Source organism: Dreissena polymorpha, chromosome 2 (assembly GCF_020536995.1).
Source record: "Dreissena polymorpha isolate Duluth1 chromosome 2, UMN_Dpol_1.0, whole genome shotgun sequence".
Classification (NCBI taxonomy): Eukaryota; Metazoa; Mollusca; class Bivalvia; order Myida; family Dreissenidae; genus Dreissena; species Dreissena polymorpha.
Genome location: NC_068356.1, coordinates 75,300,344 through 75,323,851, shown reverse-complemented (window position 1 = coordinate 75,323,851; position 23,508 = coordinate 75,300,344). Strand labels below are relative to the sequence as shown.

The 23,508-nt window shown below is 34.9% G+C and overlaps 2 protein-coding genes and 1 long non-coding RNA gene across 6 annotated transcripts in view; 2 read left to right on the top strand and 1 right to left on the bottom strand.

The window, feature by feature from the left end:
• LOC127867671 (brain protein I3-like) overlaps positions 1 to 9,672 on the bottom strand; it is an 87,594-nt gene extending 77,922 nt beyond the window's left edge. The window contains exons 1-3 of one of the 2 annotated variants that reach the window (XM_052409004.1): positions 9,646 to 9,672; positions 8,087 to 8,349; positions 6,231 to 6,604 (exon numbers count right to left, since the gene is read on the bottom strand). In XM_052409004.1, the coding sequence (XP_052264964.1) occupies positions 6,476 to 6,604; positions 8,087 to 8,349; positions 9,646 to 9,652 (399 nt within the window). In that variant the 5' untranslated portion in view covers positions 9,653 to 9,672 and the 3' untranslated portion in view covers positions 6,231 to 6,475. Of the gene's footprint in view, positions 1 to 6,230; positions 6,605 to 8,086; positions 8,350 to 9,645 lie in introns of those variants that run through there. The other variant, XM_052409002.1, reaches the window with a different exon arrangement.
• A 1,713-nt stretch (positions 9,673 to 11,385) lies between these two features.
• LOC127869831 (uncharacterized) lies at positions 11,386 to 14,217 on the top strand. The gene is made up of 2 exons (XM_052412491.1): positions 11,386 to 13,574; positions 13,963 to 14,217. Exon 1 carries the CDS (start codon positions 11,386 to 11,388, stop codon positions 13,570 to 13,572), a length of 2,187 nt encoding a protein of 728 aa, XP_052268451.1. The 3' UTR covers positions 13,573 to 13,574; positions 13,963 to 14,217.
• A 1,417-nt stretch (positions 14,218 to 15,634) lies between these two features.
• On the top strand, positions 15,635 to 21,726 carry LOC127867678 (uncharacterized). Of its 3 annotated transcripts, XR_008043609.1 has the most exons (4): positions 15,637 to 15,833; positions 16,985 to 17,111; positions 19,567 to 19,704; positions 20,732 to 21,726. It is a non-coding gene; the product is annotated as an uncharacterized LOC127867678 (long non-coding RNA). The 3 variants fall into 3 exon arrangements; XR_008043610.1 differs by lacking the exon at positions 20,732 to 21,726 and having other exon boundaries at positions 15,635 to 15,859; positions 19,567 to 19,939; XR_008043608.1 differs by lacking the exon at positions 20,732 to 21,726 and having other exon boundaries at positions 15,636 to 15,833; positions 19,567 to 19,939.
• Positions 21,727 to 23,508: the final 1,782 nt, after the last annotated feature.

Genomic DNA, 23,508 nt, shown 5'->3' with positions numbered 1-23,508 from the left:
TTGATATGGATGAGATAATCACGGTTGATTCATATTCGCATTGATTAGCTTTTCTTTGTAACATTGCGCTTAATTCAAATAATGTGCTTATGACAAATAAACAAGTTGTTCTTATTGTGTTCCTTTGAACGGATCTAACACATAACAATAAGTACAATAAAACATCCTTTTGTTAAGGTAGTCTAATAATATGCTAAATAGACCTAATTTTGTTTTCATTGATATGTTGCTCTAAAATATAAAGTATATTACTAAGTCGTACGTGGGTCAATCCTCAAGGGTATTATCATAGGTTCGAATCCTGATTGGATTATTTTCTCATGCAAACTTTACCAGCATGTGCCATACTATGTGATTTTGCGAAATGTGTCTTTGACCTATTATTCACATATTGGATACCGTACAATTCACGGTAAACTTATACCTGTGAAGGATGGAAACACTTCGCAATCTACCAATGGTCACGTACACGCTTTTTTAAGAGCACATCACATGATCACGGATTAATTTGTGTATATATCTAATATCATACGATACAATAAAATACAATACATATATTATTATATTAAATAACGCACCAGACAAAGTCCGTCTGCAGACATGTAACACTTTGCCAACTTCCAAGGGTCAGTGGTTACATTTCAGTATTATTACATGAAAGTGAACCTTAGTTGTTGTTGAAGTTGTATGCCTCTACTATCACTACATTTTTGAAACTTTGCCAAAATGCAACATACCCGTAGTATTCATAAATGTAGCACTTGCAAGTTTCGTTTTCCAACAAATTGTTTCTCTTGCTGCATGTTGTTTTATTGTTGTTATGCACATCGAATATATAAGTCGAATATTATGTTCCTGTATTCTTTCAAAATTGATATTCTGTCAAGAAATATCACTTTGCTATTTCCTATTAGTTGCATAGTCAAGTCATTTTCATTTTCCATTCTGTTTTTCATCGCGATACCCATATGCTGCGCTTTTGACAGAAAGCATGTTGCTTTTTTAGCAAAGGAAGCTCACACATTATAAAAAGAACATAAACAAAAATGTGAAAAAAGACTCAACCCAAGGATTCAATTAATTTGCTTCATTTAGTTTTGGTTGTCTCTTAGCTTTTGCATTATTCTGCTGCTGTATTCTTCCATGGCGGCTTGACAAATGTATGTTAAGGATAAACTTCTTTGATTGGCTGGTGTCCAAGTCACGTGTTCAAGGACTTGTGGTAAGTTTGTGAATTGCCAGTCGCAGGGGTTCTTCGTTTGTATGCGATTGTTGTCTATCGATCTTAGCCAAATCCATTTATGTTGCACCAATTTCAATCCCTTGGTATGTTAAAAAATGATCATATTTTCATTTAAGAAACAAAATTAAACATTACTATCTCCAAACATGCCATGACATATCCGTCGGAAGATAAGTAGCACTTGCCTATTTCCCAATAGTCTGATTTCTTGTCACAGTTGGGTACATCACTAGAAAGTGGTCTTTGTCATGTTGTGTAAATATATGGTTTCTTTGGTTGGAATTATTGAAGATTTAGCAAAATACAAACTACAGGAATTTTTTATTTGAATTTAGATACCATGTTCCGGATTAGGTTTCTCTCTATCGTTTCTCTATTCCTTGTTGCTTGTTTTCTAATAAACTGACCGAACGTAATTATATAAATTGTAACATTGTGTTGCTGTTGTTTTTTTCAAACATAAATGTGTCCTTTTGAAATGATAATCAAAATTAAAACTCTACAATTAATACAATAGAAAATGCAGTGGTATACATGTGGTCGAGTAAAGCAAAGTCACACAAAACATACAAAAAATATCACACAATCCAACACATTGAAGTAATTATTTTGTTGACGAGTTGCGTTGTTCTATGTCACATGGGTGAGCTTTCCAAGGTTAATTAATATATGCATTGACATTCGTCATTACATAACACTGTACAAAATAATAATAAAAAAATGATATATAGCAATACAATCGCTAACCTTGCAATTTCTTTCTAAAGGTAGAAAACACTTGCTAACATACCGTTCGTCATGCATCGCCTTTTCACACATGTCAGGAGACGAAAAGGAAAATCCGATTTTATTCAAACATATTGTCACATGTTGATAACATTTTGTATCAATCATTTTGTTACAAAATAAACTCTATTAGACGTTTGGAAGTCAGTTGGAACACATGTTGTTGTATTTTTTTTTCTAAATGTTAGTACCCTCTCCTAAATAATTGACGTAAAATGTCCATCTGTATTTACCTGTAATACTATTACCAGAATGTATATAATTTAGTAATTACCTTGTTTCGCTAATGTATTTTTCCATGACGGATTGCAAATTTGTGTGGGAAATCGTTTCTTGGTTTGACTGAGCACCCGTTTCTTGGTTTGCCATATTATGTACGAGTATAAACATACACATTATGTTACATGTACAACGTTACGTTACGATTCACCCCGATGATTAATTCTTGGCCAGAATGACGATTTTCTTTTTACATATTTATATCAAACAGTATCAGTAAATGTTTCTTACTTTGGCTTGAGAATTCCTTCAAGCCGGGTTTTTGATATCTATGAAAGCATATACATCTGCCAATTTTCAATGATTTTGTTCCCTCTCCGTCGTCTGATGAATTTGATTGGTTCTTCACCTGTTATTTCGCCTTCATTGTTCGCAAGAAATGTTGCAATGTTATACTACGACTGAAAACCGAATGGAGTGTAACGATGTTCCTCAACAAAGGACTTAGAGCCAACATGACACATAATTGAAAAGAGTGAGGTTCATTGTTGTTTTTCTTATTTCGAAAGTACCGCAATGATGATCCATAGTATCATAGGATGATCCACAGGCTGTTAGTTAATTTTCGTTTATTCTCCTCTTTTGTGTTTTTTTCCAAGCTTTCACTTCGACGCTTTGAGATAACGGGAATGATTTGATTGGTCTAGATTTGGCCTTATGATTAAACAAGAACCCATTTCATGTATGACCTGCTTATTGTAAATCTCCATGCCAATCTAAGCTTTACCGCAATGGGATGATACCTTGAGCAAAATGCTCAATAGTTTGTTGACTTAGGATTAAAAAAGGTTCTTTATGAAGGAATGGAGGTTATTTCGTTCGCTATTCGCCAAGTGTTGGTGGCCCACATATCTCGTTTGACATCCCACATACACATGTTCAAAATGATTTTTATGTAGCATTAGAGGTATATTTTCTTGGCGATTTTCCATGGATTTGTTTCCCATATATTTTGTTAAATATCCCGCGTAGACATATTAAATTAACTCTTCCACTTCGAACCTTCGGTCTTGGCAACCATTATTGAAAATGTCGTGATTGTCATGTGTGGTTTTAAGACAAAAGAAACCATTTGTTAATATATCATAATAGTTCTGTTTAACAGACAATAACATGTCAATGGAAAACAAATTCAGTATTAAATCTGACAAACGTAATCTTTGTGTCATGTTTGCGTGCATAGTATGACATTTCAGTACTCTTTATTTAGTGTTTAACATATATGTGCCCTGTCAAGTACGATAATCTTCATTCAAAAATCTCATTAAGACGGACTAGTACAACAAAATAAGGCATTTCAATATATACCATACTTGTGCAAATATATGTTTGAAGGTTAGAAGAATTTGGCACTTTTTTGATGGCCATGTCCTGGTTGTCCACAATTACCTTTAAACACAATTTGTACGGAAAGGATTTTTCAAATTTCTGAAGTTTCATGCTAGAAAGCACAACTCATATTTAATTATTAAAATACACACCTAATGCTGAGTTATGAAATGTTGAAAATTATTTAAGAAATAATTACAAATAATTTTCTCACAACCCTGACAAGATAATTTGTTTATACCAATGAACAATGGTATTATTTTCTTTAGATTAATCCTTCACAAACTGACAGTGATATAATTTGAAAGCCGTGATAAAAACGGTTATACTTAAGTGTTCACGTCATTAAATTAATGACCAATATTTAGCAAAATAAATTCTCATAGACCAGAAATAATATCAATAAGATTTTTATTTGACAGGCATGTAAAATATAGACGAAAAATAAAGGCAAACGGTTTATGATAAACCGCATTTAGATACAAAACAAAACAGTGAGGAATTTATTGATTATCGGAAATAACATAACGTTAATATGTTAATACGGGTTATCATCTCTGTTAAGGATGTCCATTTTGTTTTTTCTGGTTTTCTTCTGGTTTATTGCTCTGGTTAAATCGTACCTTTTATAGAATTAATAATTTGCTAGTCATGAGGAAGTGTGTGATTAAACTCCGATGGACATAGTAAAGTGTTAGGTATGACTTAACTATTTGAGAAAAATGGCATTGTTGAAATTATTTCCTATTTCTTTTAATTGTTATGTATTTTTACAAGTTTGAATCGTTGAACCAAGGCACATTAGTTAATTGACTACCGCATGCATGCAGGTGAAACCAGTATATCATGGTGTGTTTGAAGCAGGCCTTATTTGATTTTTGAATGACATTATTATATATTTTTTAACACGTATATTGATGTTGTACAGAGTGTATTGTCTAGTATTATTTCTGATTTTTAATATATTACTTATAATTAAACCGTTGTATTAAATATATTGTACAAGTTTCATACAATTTAAACAATGTATGTATGTATACAGTTCGTTATGGCGGATTTCAAAACATATACATAAGTCAATTTAACGATTTATGATGCAATATATGTGTAAATATGTTTATTAAATGTTTTATGTTAATTTTATCTTTACTGTTGTATTTTAACTTAGTTTATCGCTATTTATCTTTCAAATCCAGTACTTATGTAAATGAACAGCTTTATTTATGATTTCGTCTTGTATGTCTTTGATGTCTATATCGTTTATAGTTAAGAGCTTAATGTTTAAATGATTCAATTGCAATTCCTATGCGATATAACATCTTAACAAATAAACTGTTTGTATATATTCACTCCTTTGTTATTCATTTAAACAGGGGTTTTGTTCAAATATTGATTTGTGTAAATCAACATTCAAAAGAAACTTATCCCCAAAGTCAACGTTAACAGCGACTTAATAAAAATTGGGAATTAAGTCAGTCGTGCGAACGACATTTTCAAGGGCAACGGCTAAGTATTTAAAGAAAATAAAACATGTATTACTAGAATTGCGGCTAGTTTCCAAGCCTTTTTGAACCATACAAACGTTGTCTTGCCAAACATTCAAACCATGTTTCATCAAGACTGGGCCATTGTGGTCTAACGAGTGGAAACAATTTTTTTCTTAGATTTAACCTAGATTTTGACAATTCAGATGTGGCTCATCTTAAGTGATGATATAGTGTGTGTTTTTTAAATAAGAATTGACCTTATAACCTTGTTTTTAGGTATGTGACTCGGATTTCTAGGCCTAGACATTGCTCAAATATTTATTCTGACCAAGTTTCATCATGACTAGGAAATACTATGATAATTATTCTCTCACCAAGTGTCATCAAAATTGAGTAATAAATGTGACCTCTAGAATGTAAGCACTTGTTTTGTAAGATATGGTATTGTGACAAAATTTTAAACACGGTTCTGACATCACCAAAATATATATTCTGTTCTGTTCTGCTTTCCTTGAGTCATAAATGTGTTCTCTAGAGTGGTCAGAATGTTTGTTTTTTTCAAAGATTTTACATAGTGACCTCGTGTTTACATGCTCATGACCCATATTCGACATTGGCCTAGATATTCGCCAGATTCTGACAAAGTTTCTCCAAGATTGGAGGGTGTGTTGTCTCTTGAGAGGTAACGAGCTAAAAGGCTATGATGCACATCACACACCGCACAGCGCAAGACGACGGAGGCCACACATAGGGTGACCACAATAGCGCTCACTTTGAGAACTTCATGCAAAAATAACAAAGTCCGCTGCTTAAATTTGATCCATTTTAAAATTGTATTCGATTCAATATGGAAATGACTCCTTTAAACCAGGATCTTGTTTTCAAAACAAAAAAGATAATCTTCTTAAAATAATAATAATAAATTCTAATCATCCTTATAAATTCTTGCAAATTGAAGGTCACGAAACACACGAAGTATTTTGTGCAAAGCGAGACCAACTATAGATTATAGTTTTCCCAAAATGTTATGTATTTACATATGTATGCATTTGATCCCACCTTGCGCTATATAACTTAAAATATAACATTTAACAGAATAACACATCAAACACTCTATATATAATCTATATATAACATTTACAAAGTCATGCGTTTATAATAATGTGGAATAAAACGTTGAAAACACGTTTAAACTGGATTAAATGAAAAGGAGTTAACCAAATATTAAATAACATACAATTATATTTTAATTTACGGTACCAAATATTTTCATAGATTAAAGTTATGCACACACAAACAAATACGTCTCAAGATAAAGAGTCTATCACATGCTGCTCGAAACGTGGTAACCCTAGCACACCCGCCCGCAGGAGGTACAGCGTCGCTCTGTCATGAACATGCAGCAAATCACGCCCAACGGAAAGAACAAGATGGCAATGACAATGCCGATAGCGGTGAAATCCGTCTTCGTGAAGCCGTGCTGAAATAGAAGGCAAAATACTGTACCTTTAGATCATTTGGAGGTAGTCCTGCTTGGTAAAAACGTGTTCTTAACGGTAGAAAAGAGTATTGCAATTTCATTGACTTTGATTGGGGTGTAGCTTGTTAGGTGCAGCCATGCTGGAAACGGCAACATGTATGCCTTTGGCGCAATGCGGAGGAGCTTGGTGAAGCTTTCTGAAAACGGATGACAACCTGATACTAAGTTAAAAGTTGTTTTGTGTGATATTTAAATATATAATTAAAACCTAAAATAACACATTTAAATGCGACTTTGATCAGTGTGAAGTAGTCCTGCTTGATAAATCCGAGCTGAAAACGGAATGAAGACAATATAATTTTAATATTGTATTTTTGTAATATGGTTCTTCTTGGTGTAAGTCACGGTATGCTTCAGGAATGTCAGGAATGTGGCAATGCGGCCACAGACCTGTACGTATTTAGTGAAACATTATAACAACGGAAGATGCATGCCTATGCTGATCATTGCTGTAAAACATGAAAAAAGAAAGAATGGGTTTTTGATAACCTGGTTTGTAAAAAAGCGCATTGCGTTAACAAGTAAGGCCGTGTTTACACATTTCTCTGTTCTGTATTGAAGACAAACCATATATAGAATCGTTTTTTATAAAGGTAAACTATGCATGTAGTGTTAGCTAACATTGTGCTGCGTTATGACAGTGAATAATTAACTGAATTTGTATATTAGTTCCATAATGGTGTATGCAATTGTACGTCGATTACTTATCTCGTGTGTACTGTAAATCACGTGTCTTAGTAACCCACATCTGTGAGTATGTTATCATACATACGACGTTGAGTACCGATCAGGATTGCAATGATATCTGTACATTATTGAACAGCTAGTATCAGCGCTATTGTTGACATTCAATTTTAATATGCCCTGTGGTGCACGCGTATGAGCACAACGCTATCTTAAATTTATGGTTGACGACGCTATCTGAACTGTATCTTAAATCAATGTTTATATCATGTCTGATTTCCATCAAGAACATTTTAGCTTTTTTAAAGGGGTAATACGATACAGAATTACAATAGAAACGACACACTGTTACGGATATGGACAATCCAACCAACGGTGTGGAAAATAAATAATAAAAACGAATTATACTAAATGTAGCTGCACTTCGTCAAATTACTACATAATATGCATACAAATCGTGTTCTTTTTCTTACCATTCGCAAGAAATATATTTCTAAAAGATATTCGACGTTAATCCTAGTTTTTGAAAATAAAGATTAAAATTTCCAATTCTAAACAATTATATTAATTACACAAGTTTAATTGTTGTTGTCATTTTCACTTGTTAGTCCACCTCATGATTTTTTTATTCATGTTTCTAAAGTCCATAAACCAATGCATATTACATTGAACACTGCCTATGCACATTTATATACGCTGGTATTTGCAGAATACAGGACACACCATGCATAATCTTACCAGGCAATACGGACAGTTGCCAGTTGCCTGCTGTTGCCCGCCAACCACAACGACGCTGGTGCTTTGTTGTGAGAACTGGGCGGCTTGTTGATGCGCCGGCATGTAACCCGGGTATCCCTGAGGGGGCGGGGGATATCCTGGCTGTCCGGGATAACCATAGCCGGGTTGTGGCGGGTACCCCGGTCCCATGGGTGGGTATACGTTTCCCCCTGCTTTGGGTGGGCTATAGGCCGGAGGTGGATCAGATTTTTCAGGGAGTTGCACTGTGTTGATTGTAAAATTCATTATTATTATATTGTCTACCTCCTTCAATATGGTTCGGATAAATTAACTGCGATCCTGCTTCGACATTTGTGTGCACCTTTTATTCGATGCGTTTAAGACCTTATGAGCTGTGTCAAATATATGGATAAGTTTCTTAGGTTCACTGTCTTGGTCATTAAAAACTCTAAGCAACATGGTTTCGTTAACAGCTCTAACAGAATGCAATCCTTGTTTCTCAAACAGCAATATATTCCTGCCAAAATTGTAACTTTTTACACATATGCTTTAGACAATTGAACAAATCGAAAACCATTGTTTACTATTCAATACTAACATCGCGAACTTGAGCATCGAACAATTAATGTTCATATCCATATCAACTGTGTTCTCAATTTTATGTAAGTATTCATACGCAAATAAAAGGAATTAATCCCACATGACTCGGTATTACAACAGTTCTTAAGAATCCATTAACATTATACTAGAAATCGCAAAATGTGAGTACATTCCCTTATGTAGTTAAGTGTACATTCCCTTTAAGGAAAACTAAACACAGTTATAAAATAACATTTAAGTTTTGGAATAGATTACAAAGGCATACATTATGAACAACTACAACGTATTATTTAACGGAAAATATTGCTTTAAGTGGCCCTCGTGAGATTTCGTCAAGATACTTTTAGCAAAATTATAAAAGTAGTGGTATCTATATAAATGCTATCTCTTAATTAAGCCTAGTTTGAGATTTATCTATGACGTCTTCTAAGAAATCAATAACCTTCCTAACGGTTCGGAATAATCAATAAGGAAGGTTTCGTAGTATTTAAGTTTTATTTTTGTTAATATATTGCCTATAGCAGTATTTCTATAATCCATAAACTTTAAAGCATGTTTTAACATAAACTTGGTAGAAACGAAACAAGGGATGGGAGAGAAATGCTGACAAACTCTTGATTCATTAAGGCCCAGATGTTCAATAGTGAACCCCATTATTATTAAAACGACAAACGTTAGAGGCAAAAAGTCGTCGAACCATATGCTTTAAAGACAATTTAACTAATCTGTGTTGACATGATAATACCTAGTATTATTTTATGATTAACAACCGTTCGCAAAAAAAGAAATATATTTCTGTACATAAGTTTTCTCCTTCAAATATGAACATTTAATGTAATTTCTAATAAAAGAAAAGACTCGAAATATCATGTGGTATTCAACGTGCACATGGTGCCAGTTAGGATCAATCATAGTGAAGTCATTTAATCGTAAATATTCAGAAAAAACATATTATTTACCTGACATTTTACTTCGCTCCTTTGCAGAGCGACTCTGGTCCCTGGCCGTCTTTACCTTATATGGTAATCATAACCATATATGTCACAACACAAACATCTATAAATAAACGTTATGAATGAGTGTAATATGACCATATATGAAGAAAGCGTAATCAAATAACGTGCGAGGGGTACCGAATGGAGAAACAAGAAAAAACATCATTGGAATAATCTCCCCTTTTGATTGCACACGAGCTTTCAAATGGTTGAGATCCGGTATTGTATACGTTTGTGACATTGTTTTGAGATCAAAAAGTCATTTCGGCGCTTATATATTTCAGTTTTGTTTTTTAACTTGCAATAGCTATCTTTTAATTGTGATTTGGTGTATTTCGACGTTGTAAAGTGTATAATTCAAAGTGGCATTCATTTTCGCGACCTAGTCCTAGTAACTCGGTGTGAGTGAACGAAGGATTTGTGTTTACTTTTCACCTTAAGTTCAACTGTGCGTTTTATTACCCATTTTGTGATCTATTAAAAAAATGTGCTTCGCGCATTTGGACACTTACAGTGTGTTTTACACTAGTGCAATAATTGACGCTTTTGATGTGTTTATAGTGACTGTGTGATATTTGCATTGATTGAACACTTACAGTCAACTCGCCGATAACGAATCGTAGCCCTTAACGAATCAGACAATATTCAACAGAATGGAAATTTTGTTTAATGCATGCCTTTTAAAATCATAATGCATCAGTCGTTGAGGTCTTTCATTTTGACTTTTGAAGACTAAAAATGGTTGTTGTCAATTAACGGGTATTGATCTTCGTAGATGAAATGCAAACACGGCGTCTTTTTGATCCAGATTCAGAGCCTCGTTTTAAATTGAAAGGCCGAAGTTCACCTCGTGTTTCCTGGCGGTGATTTTCAGCGAACAATAAAATTGTTGCTTAAAAGCAGGGTCAAGGTATGCACTTTCCTCCATCATATTATTTCCCTGATCAGTTGCTTGTTTAATGGCCTGCTGACATGAAAGTAAATTGACCTAATTTTGCCCTTAGCGAATCGTCAGTTTCATCAGGTGAGGGGTCGTCTCACAAATGTTTGAATTACAGAATGTAGGTTGAACACTACTTATTAGAGCTGTTCTGCATTTCATATAGATTTCACAACGTTACATTTTGACATTTTCTGGCATATATGACTTTCATAGACACATTTTATTGCAAATTACACATTGTTTAAACTGTAAAAGGCTTTGATAGCTATTGTTAATTGTTTATAAAAAAAGTTAAAGTTTCTTGTGTCTTGTAGGTCCATGAGATGGAAAGCTCAAAATAGGAATGTTTGTTTCAAACCTCTTGATATGAATTGAATGTTATTATTCCCCCCCCCCCCCCCCAAGTCTATACTGGGGCTCATATTGTTTTTGCCCTGTCTGTTGGTTTGTTGGTTTTCGTCAAGCTTTAACATTTGCCATAACTTTTGCAATATTGAAGATAACAACTTCATATCTGGCATGCATGTGTATCTCATGGAGCTGCACATTTTGAGCGGTGAAAGGTCAAGGTCATCCTTCAAGGTCAAAGATATGGGTCAAAATCGCTCATGTAATGTACACTATAGATTCATAACAACTTCTCATGCATGGAACTCCACATTTTGAGTTTGAAAGGTCAAGATCATCCTTCATGGTCAAAGGTCAAATATATTGGGGACATAGTGTTTCACAAACACATCTTGTTTTTATTCTGGTTTCAGATGCCTTGTAAGAAAAAGAAGGTTGTCCAAAATGTGCACTCCAGCCCTGCACAGAAATCTGCAAAGGCAGTATCCAATAAATACAAACTGAAAGGGAAGCGGATGAGTCCGAGGAAGACGATGGCTGTACGGAGAGCCCTTTATAGCGTATGTAATGAAAGTATGTCTTTAAGAAAAGCTGCCCGTGAATACAATCTATCATATAGCTTTTTACAGAGGAGATATTCTGGTGAAACTGACATAGATAAGGTGAAAGGTCCAGCTACTGTTTTCACTAAAGAAGAGGAGGAGAATATGGCCTCATGGTTAAGTGAGATGGCGCAGAGAGGCATGGGCCTCAGAACATGTGAATTCCTGGATTTTGTTCAGGACGTAGTAAAACGGGAGAAAAGGAAAACGCCTTTCACTGATGGTAGACCAGGTTACAGTTGGTACATTGCTTTCATGAATAGGAACTCACATATCATAGACATTCGCACAGAAACTCCACTTGAGCTGAAGCGCTCAAAAGTTACCAAGGATGTCACTGACAATTGGTATTTGAAATTTAGAAACTTCCTGGTGAACAAAGAGTGCATTGATAAGCCTTCTCGTATATGGAATGCAGATGAAACTGGTTTCAATATGGGAAGTAACAAATCAAGGGTAATTGGTCCTGCTCGGAGAGATTTGTCAGTGCCCCACATAACTGCAGGGAAAGAAAGACTTACAGTTATGTACTGTGGTTGTGCTAATGGACAGATAATGCCACCATTTTTAGTATTTCCAGAACCTAAACCAAGGTCGTACAATCCATTGAATGGAGCTACTGAGGGATCAGCCATCGCTTACACCAAGAAAGGTTGGATGGATGCTGTCACATTTGGAAAATTCATTGACCATTTTGATAAGCATGCTGGAACTGATCGTCCTGTTGTCTTGTTGCTAGACAGTGTCAGTAGTCATGTTGATCACAAAGTGTTCATGGATGCAAAGAGCAAGGGGATAGAGTTGTACAGAATGGTGCCTAATGCCACCCACCTGATGCAGCCGATGGACAAAGGCGTCTTCGGGCCATTGAAATCAAAGTGGCATTTGGTTGCAAGAAAGTACAGTAGGGAAAATCCTGGAAGATCGATTGGCAAGGAGGTGTTTGCCGAGAAATTGACAGAGGCATTTCTCAATTTCTACAAACCGCTAACAGTCATTAATGCATTCCGATCCTCTGGTATATACCCGGTAGATGCATCTGTTATAACTGATGAAATCCTGAAACCTGGAAGAACGTTCTTCACTTCCAAACCAGAAGAACAACCGTCAACTTCTGGAAGAGTGTCACAAGTCATGCCCATGGAATGTTCGCCTGGTCAACAAAAGGCAAAGGGTGCTCTAGAGGTATTTGAAGAGACTTTGTCCACACCAGTTCTAAAGAAGTACAGGACAAGAATAGAGGAAAACTATGACATTGAAACGCAGTCACCCTGTTTTGAGGTCTATAAGAAACTGCACAGTAAAGTGCACAAGACAGCTGAACCCCCATCATCTTCACAAGGGAGTAGTTCATCTGGTCATCATACTGGACTGCACATGCTAGCAGATGCTGCATTCCAAGCCACACAGACGTCATCAGTTGTAACACCTGACATCGTGTCACTTCTGTCCACACCGCCATCCACTTCATCCTGTCTGGTTTCACCTGTATTAAGAGAAGCTCTTGTTTACCCTAAGGCTCCAGAAACATTGAAACCAGTCCGGAAAACACTGTTGAACACTTTGCCAGACAATCTGACCTCAACAGAAAGTATTCGTACAATGTCACTGAAGCAGTTAGAAAAAATTACCAAATTTACAGAAAGAGAGATTAAGGCAAAAGCGGCGTACCTGAAAAAACAAGCCCAAATCTCTAAGAAAAATGAAAAAAAGAAAGGGAGCTCAGCTGCAAATCCTAAGAAAGGTAAAGGACCCTTGAAAGGTAAAGGGTGCTTAAAAAGAAAAGTGGAAAATGTTGTTCCCCAAGAAGAAACAACAGGATCAAGTATGTCGAAGGACTTCTGTAAAGCTTGTCTAACCACATGGGTGGAAGATATCACATCAGGTGAAAATCAACTATGGATACAGTGCGACCAATGTGACGGATGGGTACATGCAGGTTGCCTAACGGAACGTGTGGATGAAGATGAGCCTTTCACCTGTCCAGATTGCGTTTAGAAGTAATAAGCAGTCCATCATAATCTATAGTTAGTGATAATAAAATGATGGCTGATTAAAAAAAAAAATCAACTGTCCAGATACTTTCGAAGAGATAATCATGTTTTCAAAATGAAAGTACATTAAAATTAGACATGATAATTATAAAACACAAATTCATACATGCCATTGACTATATTTCATTCTCTTTAGAAAACATATAATAGTTATGCACTAAAGTAAGAATAATTAAACCATACTAAAATATTACATGTAAAATATCAAAAGTACAAGTGGCTAGCCATGTACATATTTTAATAACTTGTATTAGTGCACTGTCATAACAACTATGTAAATATGCATAATATTGTATGTATGGTTTGCCCTATAAATTTGTCCATTTCATTACAGAAACCAGATGATTCCGTGGTTTTGGCACCAACAAAAAAGGAAATGGTATTAAGAAACTCTGTTATTAAGGGATACCATTTTTTCCAAATAAGACCACCCAATACCACACCCCCTACTCAGTTACTAGTCCAGCCAGAATACACTAACATTCATGATGAGTGTGCCAGTTTGGTATGGTTACCAGAATTAGATACTTTTCCAGACCATATGCATTCACTTATTACGGATGAAAAGAGGCAGCTAAAACTTCAAGATGTGGCCATGTCCCAAGAAATTTGGCAGGATTCTTCCGGCCTTTAATGGAGAGTGGACGCATTGTAGCAGTGGTGACTGGAGAACCTGTCCCAAGCTTTCCTCCTTGGCCTGCACTAAAGGAAGAAGGAGGGGGTGTAGTGCTTCCATGTAATTACATTATCACACATTCTGATATTGAGGCACAATATAATAAACTTTCAGAACTGCTCAAAAGTATCCCTGAAGGGACGGCCATGGAACTTGTTCTGCTGTAGCTACTCCGAGTATTTCTTTGCATGTGTTTTAAATTACAAGCAGTAATCTTTGATCTCTGTTGATTACCTGGTAAGTTTTGATTGGCAAATAATGTAAGTTCCAATCACTTATTTCTTTAATTTTGTATTATTTCTTTTATTTTGTATGTTGATTACAAGAAGTAATCTTTGACCTCAGGATATAGATATGTGTGATCTCTGTTTAATCTAGTCAGTATTGATTAAGCTAAGCATTTAAAATGTTAATTTCAGTCGCTTTGTTTTGGTATTTTTTCTATTGAATACAAGTAGTAATCTTTGATCTCGGTATATAAATATATGTATCTATACAGACCTATATTTTGTTGACCTTTGAATATTTTATTGACATTATATATCTGTTTAAATAAACAAGCATAATATTTCATTAGTTTTGTCTTAATAATTATGCCCAGAATCTTTCTTTAGATACCATTATATAAGTATTTAATTCTTACATGATGGCAATGACAATCACTGTTTACTTTTTGACTGTTTTGACAGGTAAAATCGACTTTGAGAAAACCCCCACAATCTATACATCACGTGACTCGTTATTGACAAAACTAGCCCGCTAATGGCGGAAGCACATGTAAACAAATACAGGCAGCAAAATCTGTAAGTTCCAAACACAAAGATGAAATCGTGTGCAGGTTAAATGCAGATGAAATATCATTCAATGTGATAGTTATTTCAGTCTCTAGTTGTGCTTGATTTATTTACATTCATGCGTTTTCTGTATACTGGCCCGTTATCGGCGAGTGGACTGTACCAGTGGATTGCAATTTTGAGTGACACTTTAATACAAATTATTAAAAAACAGGTGTTTCGCGCATTTGGACACATTCAGTGTGTTACACACTGGTGCAATAATTGACACTTTTGACATGTTCATAGTGATATTTGCACTGAACACTGACCAGTGTATTGCAATTTTGACACTTATTGATTATTGAAAACTAGTGCTTTTTAACTTGTGTGACCTTTATTTTTATTAAAGCGTGATTGATCTGTTTTGTTTATATTCTTTTTGTGTAGTTAGATACACATAAGACAAGTTTAGTCATCCTTATTAGTCGTGTTGCAATAGTATTGTTAAGGTAGTATTTGGGTTGTTAAGACTTGTCTTTTTATAATTAGTAGATTTATTACGCAGGCTCTTTTGAACAGGATGCAGTGTTGTGTCAGGAAGCATTTTCCTTTTATTTTTTCAGGTGCCCAAGACAGGAGAAAAGTGAACCGTATTGCTGGAGACTCCAATGCTCATCGGATTAAGGATATTCTTCCTGACGATATAGCTGTCAAATGCCTGCCAATCTCTGATGAGAATATGTAATGACAATGGTATAGAACAGTAATTACAGTTTCAGGTTTGTTTCTATTAATGGTATCACATGTACACATTTTTCTAGACGTTAAAACGAAATGATTAATGAAATATACAAAAGGTTACCGTTTAAACAGTATCCATATGTCAGTTATAAAAGCGTCATTGACATCGCATTTCCAAACTGAAAGTAATGATTATTTCCAGAAGTTATATTCAGATCATAACCCATTTGGGCAATGACGTCATATTAAAACCAACTGTTCTTGCCGTTGTTGAGTCATTGGGTAAACATTTTCTACTTACATGCCGTAGTATTTTATAACAAAGACAAATAAATATTGATCCCACATTTCTTCAATAAGACTACACCTGTGTAAAATTTTTATTGTTTTCTACCTAACAAGATGTACATAAAAACGAGTATCTGTTTATTAAATTAAAATGAATACGGATGAATAAATGTCGAAAAAATTTTCCTCATGCACGTTGTGCTGACGCGCGTCAAATGTTCAAGACAATTCGGGGAATGATCATGCAACAAATAGCTGGAAAATTTTCCCGAGCACTTTGTGCCGACGTGTGTCAAATATTCAAGACGTAAAGGTTGTACATGGTGTTTTGTTATGTTTACGCTGTTGTGAATAAGGGCCATCTGGCACACATGATACAAATGTATACCAGTCTTTTTTTAACAGCTTTTAATAAGTTTTGCAACATTGTAACGTAATGAACTAAAATGGATTATGTTGATATCAACAGTCGTTTAAATGTTTACTGTTTTTGTAAACATTTTTGAGAAAACACGAAATGCCACCATTTAAACGTGATACTCATAGTTTCTATAAATGATGTAATTATTTCATTTCTTTATACTTAAACAGTTCAAATGTCAAGTCCAAAGCTTCGTATGATTACAGTATTTGTCATCAATATAAAGTTAAACTTATTATGCTGATGTGCAATGATTGGCATCATTGCGTTTTCTAACTAATTTGCATGGTTATATATTTTATTTAAGCTTGTGGAATATTTTACAGATTGTAGGGAATTGTAATTGCAAACTTTTCATTTTAATCTTGCGGCAAAGCATGAATTTTCCTTGTGTATTCATTCATGTATATTTGTGATTTATTTACACAGACTTTCGCCAACTCTGTTTTCAAAGGTGCCAAATTTTCTTGTGATCGTTTTCGCCATGCATTGTTGAGAGACTTGCGGAAGATGGATGTTCAACAGCTGTATCTTCATCTAGGCTCAAATGACATTCTTACGAATGAAGCGGTGTTTTACCGGTACATATACAATTATAAAAAAAAGCTTTGATATTTAAATTTAATGTAGTTGTTTCCCATAACTATATAAATTTGCAAAACTAACATTTTACATGGTTTATTCCTCAATGAGTCATGGAAACTTGCAATCATTTTAGAAGTGTTATCTAGTTTCTAATTTATAAATAAAGCTTTTCACAATATTTTCTATTATCCATGTTAATTTGACATTTTATGCTCCCCCAAAAAATTTGGGGGGGAGCATATAGTCGCCGCTTCGTCAGTCCGTCAGTCCGTCCGTGAAAAATTTTTGTCCGGGCTATTTCTCAGCAACTAAAGGCCGGAATTCAATGAAACTTAATGGGAAGCTTCACTATTAAGAGGAAATGTGCATATTATCAGCGGGTTCTGGTCGGATGATTTGTCACAGAGTTATGGCCCTTTTAAATTTTCTATTAACTGTACATATAGTGCAATTCTTGTCAGGGCTATTTCTCAGCAATTAATGACCGGAATTCAATGAAACTTTATGGGAAGATTTACTACCAAGAGGAGATGTGCATATTATCAGCGGGTTCTGGTCGGATGATTTTTCACAGAGTTATGGCCCTTTGAAATTTTCCATTTACTGTACATATAGTGCAATTCTTGTCCGGGCTATTTCTCAGCAACTAATGACTGGAATTCAATGAAACTTTATGGGAAGCATCACTACCAAGAGGAGATGTGCATATTATCAGCGGGTTCTGGTCGAATGATTTTTCACAGAGTTATGGCCCTTTGAAATTTTCCATTGTACATATAGAGCAATTCTTGTCCGAGCAATTTCTCAGCAACTTATTACGGGAATTCAATGAAACTTTATGGGAAGCTTCACTACCAACAGGAGATGTGCATATTATCAGCCGGTTCTCGTCGGATGATTTTCCACAAAGTTATGGCCATTTGAAATTTTCCATTGTACATATAGTGCAATTCTTGTCCGAGCTATTTCTCAGCAACTTTTTACATGAATTCAATGAAATTTTATGGGAAGCTTCACTACCAACAGGAGATGTGCATATTATAAGCCGGTTATGGTCAGATGATTTTTCACAGAGTTATGGCCCTTTGAAATTTTCTATAAACTGTACATATAGTGCAATTCTTGTCCAGGCTATTTCTCCCCAACTACTGACTGGAATACAATGAAGCTTTATGGGGAGCTTAACTACCTTGAGGAGATGCGCATGTTATTAGTGGGTTCTGGTTAGATGATTTATTTACAGAGTTATGGCCCTTTGAAATTTTTAAGTTACTAAACCATCCATTGTATTATTTTGTCCAAAGTTATGCCCCTCAAGACGTTTCCTTTTATCTGAATATATAGTGCAATATTGTGACAAAAAAACCTTTGTGGAGCATCACCCGTCTCAAACGGTTTCTTGTTTCATTATTTGCTGTCTACAATTAATTTTACATGAAATAGCAAATGTTTTATTTATGCGCATAATATTAACAATATAATTATACATATTTGTTTATGTAACTATTTTGATAGGTAAGTCAGTCTGCAAAGAAAAAGAACACATTTGTATATATTTTACTCCACATTTTTTATGCCCCCTTTCGAAGAAAAGTGGGTATATAGTTTTCGCACTGTCTGTCTGTCACACTTTTCTTGTCCGCTCTCTAATTCAAATAGTTTTCATCTGATCTTTACCAAACTTGGTCAGAAGTTGTATCTAGGCAATATCTAGGTCAAGCTCGAATATGGGCCATGCCGGGTCAAAAACTAGACCATGGGGTCACTTAGTGCATTTTAAGGTTTAAGCATGGTGTCTGCTCTCTAATTGAAGTAGTTTTCATCTGATCTTTACCAAACTTGGTCAGAAGTTGTATCAAGACAACATCTAGGTCATGTTCGAATATGGGTCATGCCGGGTCAAAAACAAGGTCACAGGGTCACTTAGTGCATTTCAAGGATTAAGTATGGTGTCCGCTCTCTAGTTTGGGACTTATTTTGCATTTCTAAATTAACGTTTTTTATGCCGCCGAAGGAGGGCATATAGTGATCGCACTGTCCTTCCGTCTGTTTATCTGATGTCTGTCTGTCCGTCCGTCACACTTTGTGTTTAGGTTTCGAAAAATGCTCATAACTTCTTTTGTCGCTTCAGATGTAACATTCATATTTGATATGCATGTGTACATGGCCAAGGCCTTTCCATACGCACACAAATTTTTACCCCATGACCTTGACCTTAGGGTGCGCGTTTAGGGTTCGAAAAATGCTCATAATTTCTATCAAAGCATTTATTGGGGGCATATGTCATCCTATGGAGACAGCTCTTGTTTAACAATTTAATTGAAAATAATATATATGTTTTCTTATCTAAGTTAATGTCAAAGTTCTTGTTTAGTAGGTATTTATTAGTTAAAATGATGAAAAATAAATGTTAAATATATTTTTATGTTTCACAAAGTTTTATATTTAAAGGAGGCGCACAATCGGTGTCCAGAATGCAGGGTTGTTTGCTCCAACGAAGACGCTTTGCTGAGCCACTTCTGCAGTCGCCACATCAAGCAACCAGAGACTGGAAAAGAGAGTAAAATTAAGCTGATAGGCTCACCAATGGTATGACTTTAAATCACTAACTTGTGTATGCTTGACAAGCATTTTATGTACAAATAAAGTAACAAAAAAAGGAGGTCAACACATGCACTTTCCCATATAATGCTTTCTGTATCTTTTAGCAACTAATGACACGATTTTGTGTTGACATACTCAATATGATAGTTATAGCCCTATATAACTGGTATGTTCATTTTAGTTAATCTTTCTATTTTATTAAACCTGTTTGTTTTAGCTAGATTGCTTGAAAAACGCAACCAGGATTATTTTTATGCCCCCGGATCGAAAGATCGGGGGTATATTGTTTTTGGCCTGTCTGTCATTGTATGTGTCCATGTGTGTGTGTGTGTGTGTGTCCCAAAACTTTAACCAAAACTTTAACCTTCATCATTACTTTTGCAATATTGAACATAGCAACTTGATTTTTGGCATGCATGTGTATCTCATGGAGCTGCACATTTTGAGTGGTGAAAGGTCAAAGTCAAGGTCATCCTTCAAGGTCAAAGGTCAAAAAAAATAATTCAAAAACTTTAACCAAAACTTTAACCTTCATAACTTTTGCAATATTGAACGTAGCAACTTGATATTTGGCATGCATGTGTATCTCATGGAGCTGCACATTTTGAGTGGTGAAAGATCAAGGTCATCCTTAAAGGTCAAAGGTAAAAAAAATAATCAAAGTGGCGCATTAGGGGGCATTGTGTTTCTGACAACCACATTTCTTGTTAGCATTGTCTTACCCCTGTTACATGCAATGTACATGTGGCTTATTATATTGGAAACCCTGGTTTGCATGAGAATATTTTGCAAAACATAGTTGAAAAAACATACATGTATACAAACTTAGTCATTACTGTTAGTATAATGAGCACCTCTATTTCTGAATATTTTGATTGGATGGTTATGGGCCTTTATGCGTGTGTCACATTTATGTATGTGAAAGTGTGTAATTAGACAAAAGAATTTATATTTTTTTATTTTTTGGGTAACAATCACTTATTTTAGAGTTATTTATAAGTAAATCTTACAGATTGCATCTGCTAATCATGAACTCAACGAAGTCAGCTCAAGGAAGTGGAAGGCATGCTTGGAAAATAAAATTTTCCATTATGAAGGCAAATTTTAGTATATTTCAAATTTGTAACCAAATGAAGTGACAAGATCTTGAATGAAAATTTGATTGAACATTTGTTATCTGTCAAGAGAAACAGTTTGAAGCGAATTAATTAAGTATTGCCTATTGTCTATAAGTTAATTGTGTGACCTGAACCCTGTGAGGGATATTACTTATTTTTATACGCCGGTTTTGAAAAAACGGGACGTATTATAGTTTCACCCTTGGCCATAACAGTGTCCTCTCTCTAATTCAAATAGTTTTCATCCGATCTTCACCAAACTTGGTCAGAAGTTGTATCTAGACAATATCTAGGTCAAGTTTGAATATGGGTCATGCCAGGTCAAAAACTAGGTCACAGGGTCACTTAGTGCATTTGAAGGATTTAGCATTGGTGGCTCTCTAATTGGAGTAGTTTTCATCTGATCTTTACCAAATTTGGTCATAAGTTGTGTGTAAATGATATATAGGTCAAGTTCAAATATGGGTTATGCCGGGTCAAAAACTAGGTCGCGAGGTCACTTAGAGCATTTCATGCATTTCGCATGGTGTCTGCTCTCTAATTGAAGTAGTTTTCATCCAATCTTCACAAACTTTGGTCAGAAGTTTTATCTAGACAATATCTAAGTCAAGTTCAATTATGGGTCATGCCGGGTCAAAAACAAGGTCAGGGGTTCACTTAGTACATTTCAAGGATTAAGCATGGTGTCCGCTCTCAAATTGAAGTAGTTATCATCCGATCTTCACCAAATTTGGTCAGAAATTGTGTCAAAATGTTATCTAGGTCAAGTTCAAATATGGGTCACGCCAGGTCAAAAACTAGGTCACGAGGTTACTTAGTGCATTTCAAGCATTTAGCACGGTGTCCACTCTCTTATTGAAGTAGTTTTCATCTGATCTTCAACAAATGTGGTCAGAAGTAAAGTTGTATCTAGACAATATCTAGTTCAAGTTCGAATATGGGTCATGCTGGGTCAAAAACTAGTTCACAGGGTGCATTTCAAGGATTAAGCATGGTGTAAGCTCTTTAATTGAAAGAGTTTTCATCCGATCTTCACCAAATTTGGGCAGAAGTTGTGTCTTAATGATATCTAAGTCAAGTTCAGATATAGGTCATGCCGGGTCGAAAACTAGGTCACTTAGTGCATTTCCAGCGTTTAGCATTGTGTCCAAAACCTTCAAACGGGTGTATCTTGTGACAGTTTAGCACTCTTGTTTATTACATTAAAGTCACACACCTTGAAATGAAATACATGTTACTCAGTACATATAGATGCAATTTGAAAGTGTTCAAAATTGTCATTAAATCTATAGCCTAGTTAGCAAGTAATTTATTTTTTTATATTTTAAAACTGAATGTTTGATTTGTATACGTACATGTTCAATTCGAGAAACTCAATTATTTTTAAGTTTTAAAGCACAAGAAAGATGGATTTCTACCTTGCAACCACCAGATATATTCTAATTGGCAAAGATAAAATATGTTTCTTATTTATATCCAAATTTACTATGCCAGATATTTCATTTCAAGGTGTGTGGCTTTAAGGAATGTTTTTTAAATGGGTATATTACCAAGATCTGCACAGCCAGGGTGATATTAACCTTCAGAAATTTAAGGCTTGCCTTTTATACTTGAAATGATAAATCATTAACATGTTTTGTTCTTTAGGAACATACAAACATTTCCCACCCACCATGTGGATCAAGATGTTTGGGCTGATGATTCTGGGTCGTATGTGTGGACAAGGTGGTCCTCATTACATCATGATGCAGCTGTGTATTCAACAACATGTTAACCTGTCCCAGCGGATGTTGATGCTCTTAAATGATGTTGAGAAAAATCCAGGACCGGTACTTTATGACAAAATATACATCGTTTATTGAATAACTATATATATTTATTTTAACATTAAAGTGATTTTTTTCTTGCATTTTTGTGCCTTTTGTTACTGAGAACTATTTTATCATATGTTGGTGATTGAAACCCAGGACCTGTAAGTGCTTCTTAATATTTGCAACAAATGACAAATCATGTTAAGTTTTTGAAACATCTGTTTTTTGTTCAGTTAAAGGACATATTGAACTCACTAATTGCTAAGTTAAATTAGATGCATCAAGTTTTTATTGATGATTTCTACTTTCTGTTGAATCATTATCCTTTCCAAAGCCAGAGAGATATAGTGTTGGCGTTTTCCATCGGTCAGTCTGTCAGTCCATCCATCTGTTTGTTACAAACATTTTAGGGCTTCATATCATGAATTTAATAAGATTTCAACGTGGAAAAATAAGTGTATGCCGTGTTCATACAATAGTGCAAATTTACTTTTTTTCTTTCTTTTTAGATTAGTTATTAAAAGAAGAACAGCACAGTAACATACTTTTATTACATTAACAGAGGCTCTGATTAGATGTGTATCTGCGTAAAGAACTCATAGAAAATATCAATATATAGATAAATAAAACAAAAATAGAGTTAAACAAATCATGGTGAAATCCACAATACACACCAAGAGCTATTAGTAGGCTTATCTCCATTGACTTATTTCACAGTAAATCTCTTTTTTTTGCCTTTTCATTAACATTTTCAATCAAAAATAACATTTGTGAAAAACTTAGTCAATGATTATAACTAAAGTTAAAAATGTGGACACTGTAAGTTAATTGACTTTGGCTTCCAATCTGCAGTTTACAAA

Bases quoted from the DNA above. Each gene is read 5' to 3' on its own strand.
- LOC127869831 (XM_052412491.1), top strand. From the start codon at position 11,386: ATGCCTTGTAAGAAAAAGAAGGTTGTCCAAAATGTGCACTCCAGCCCT.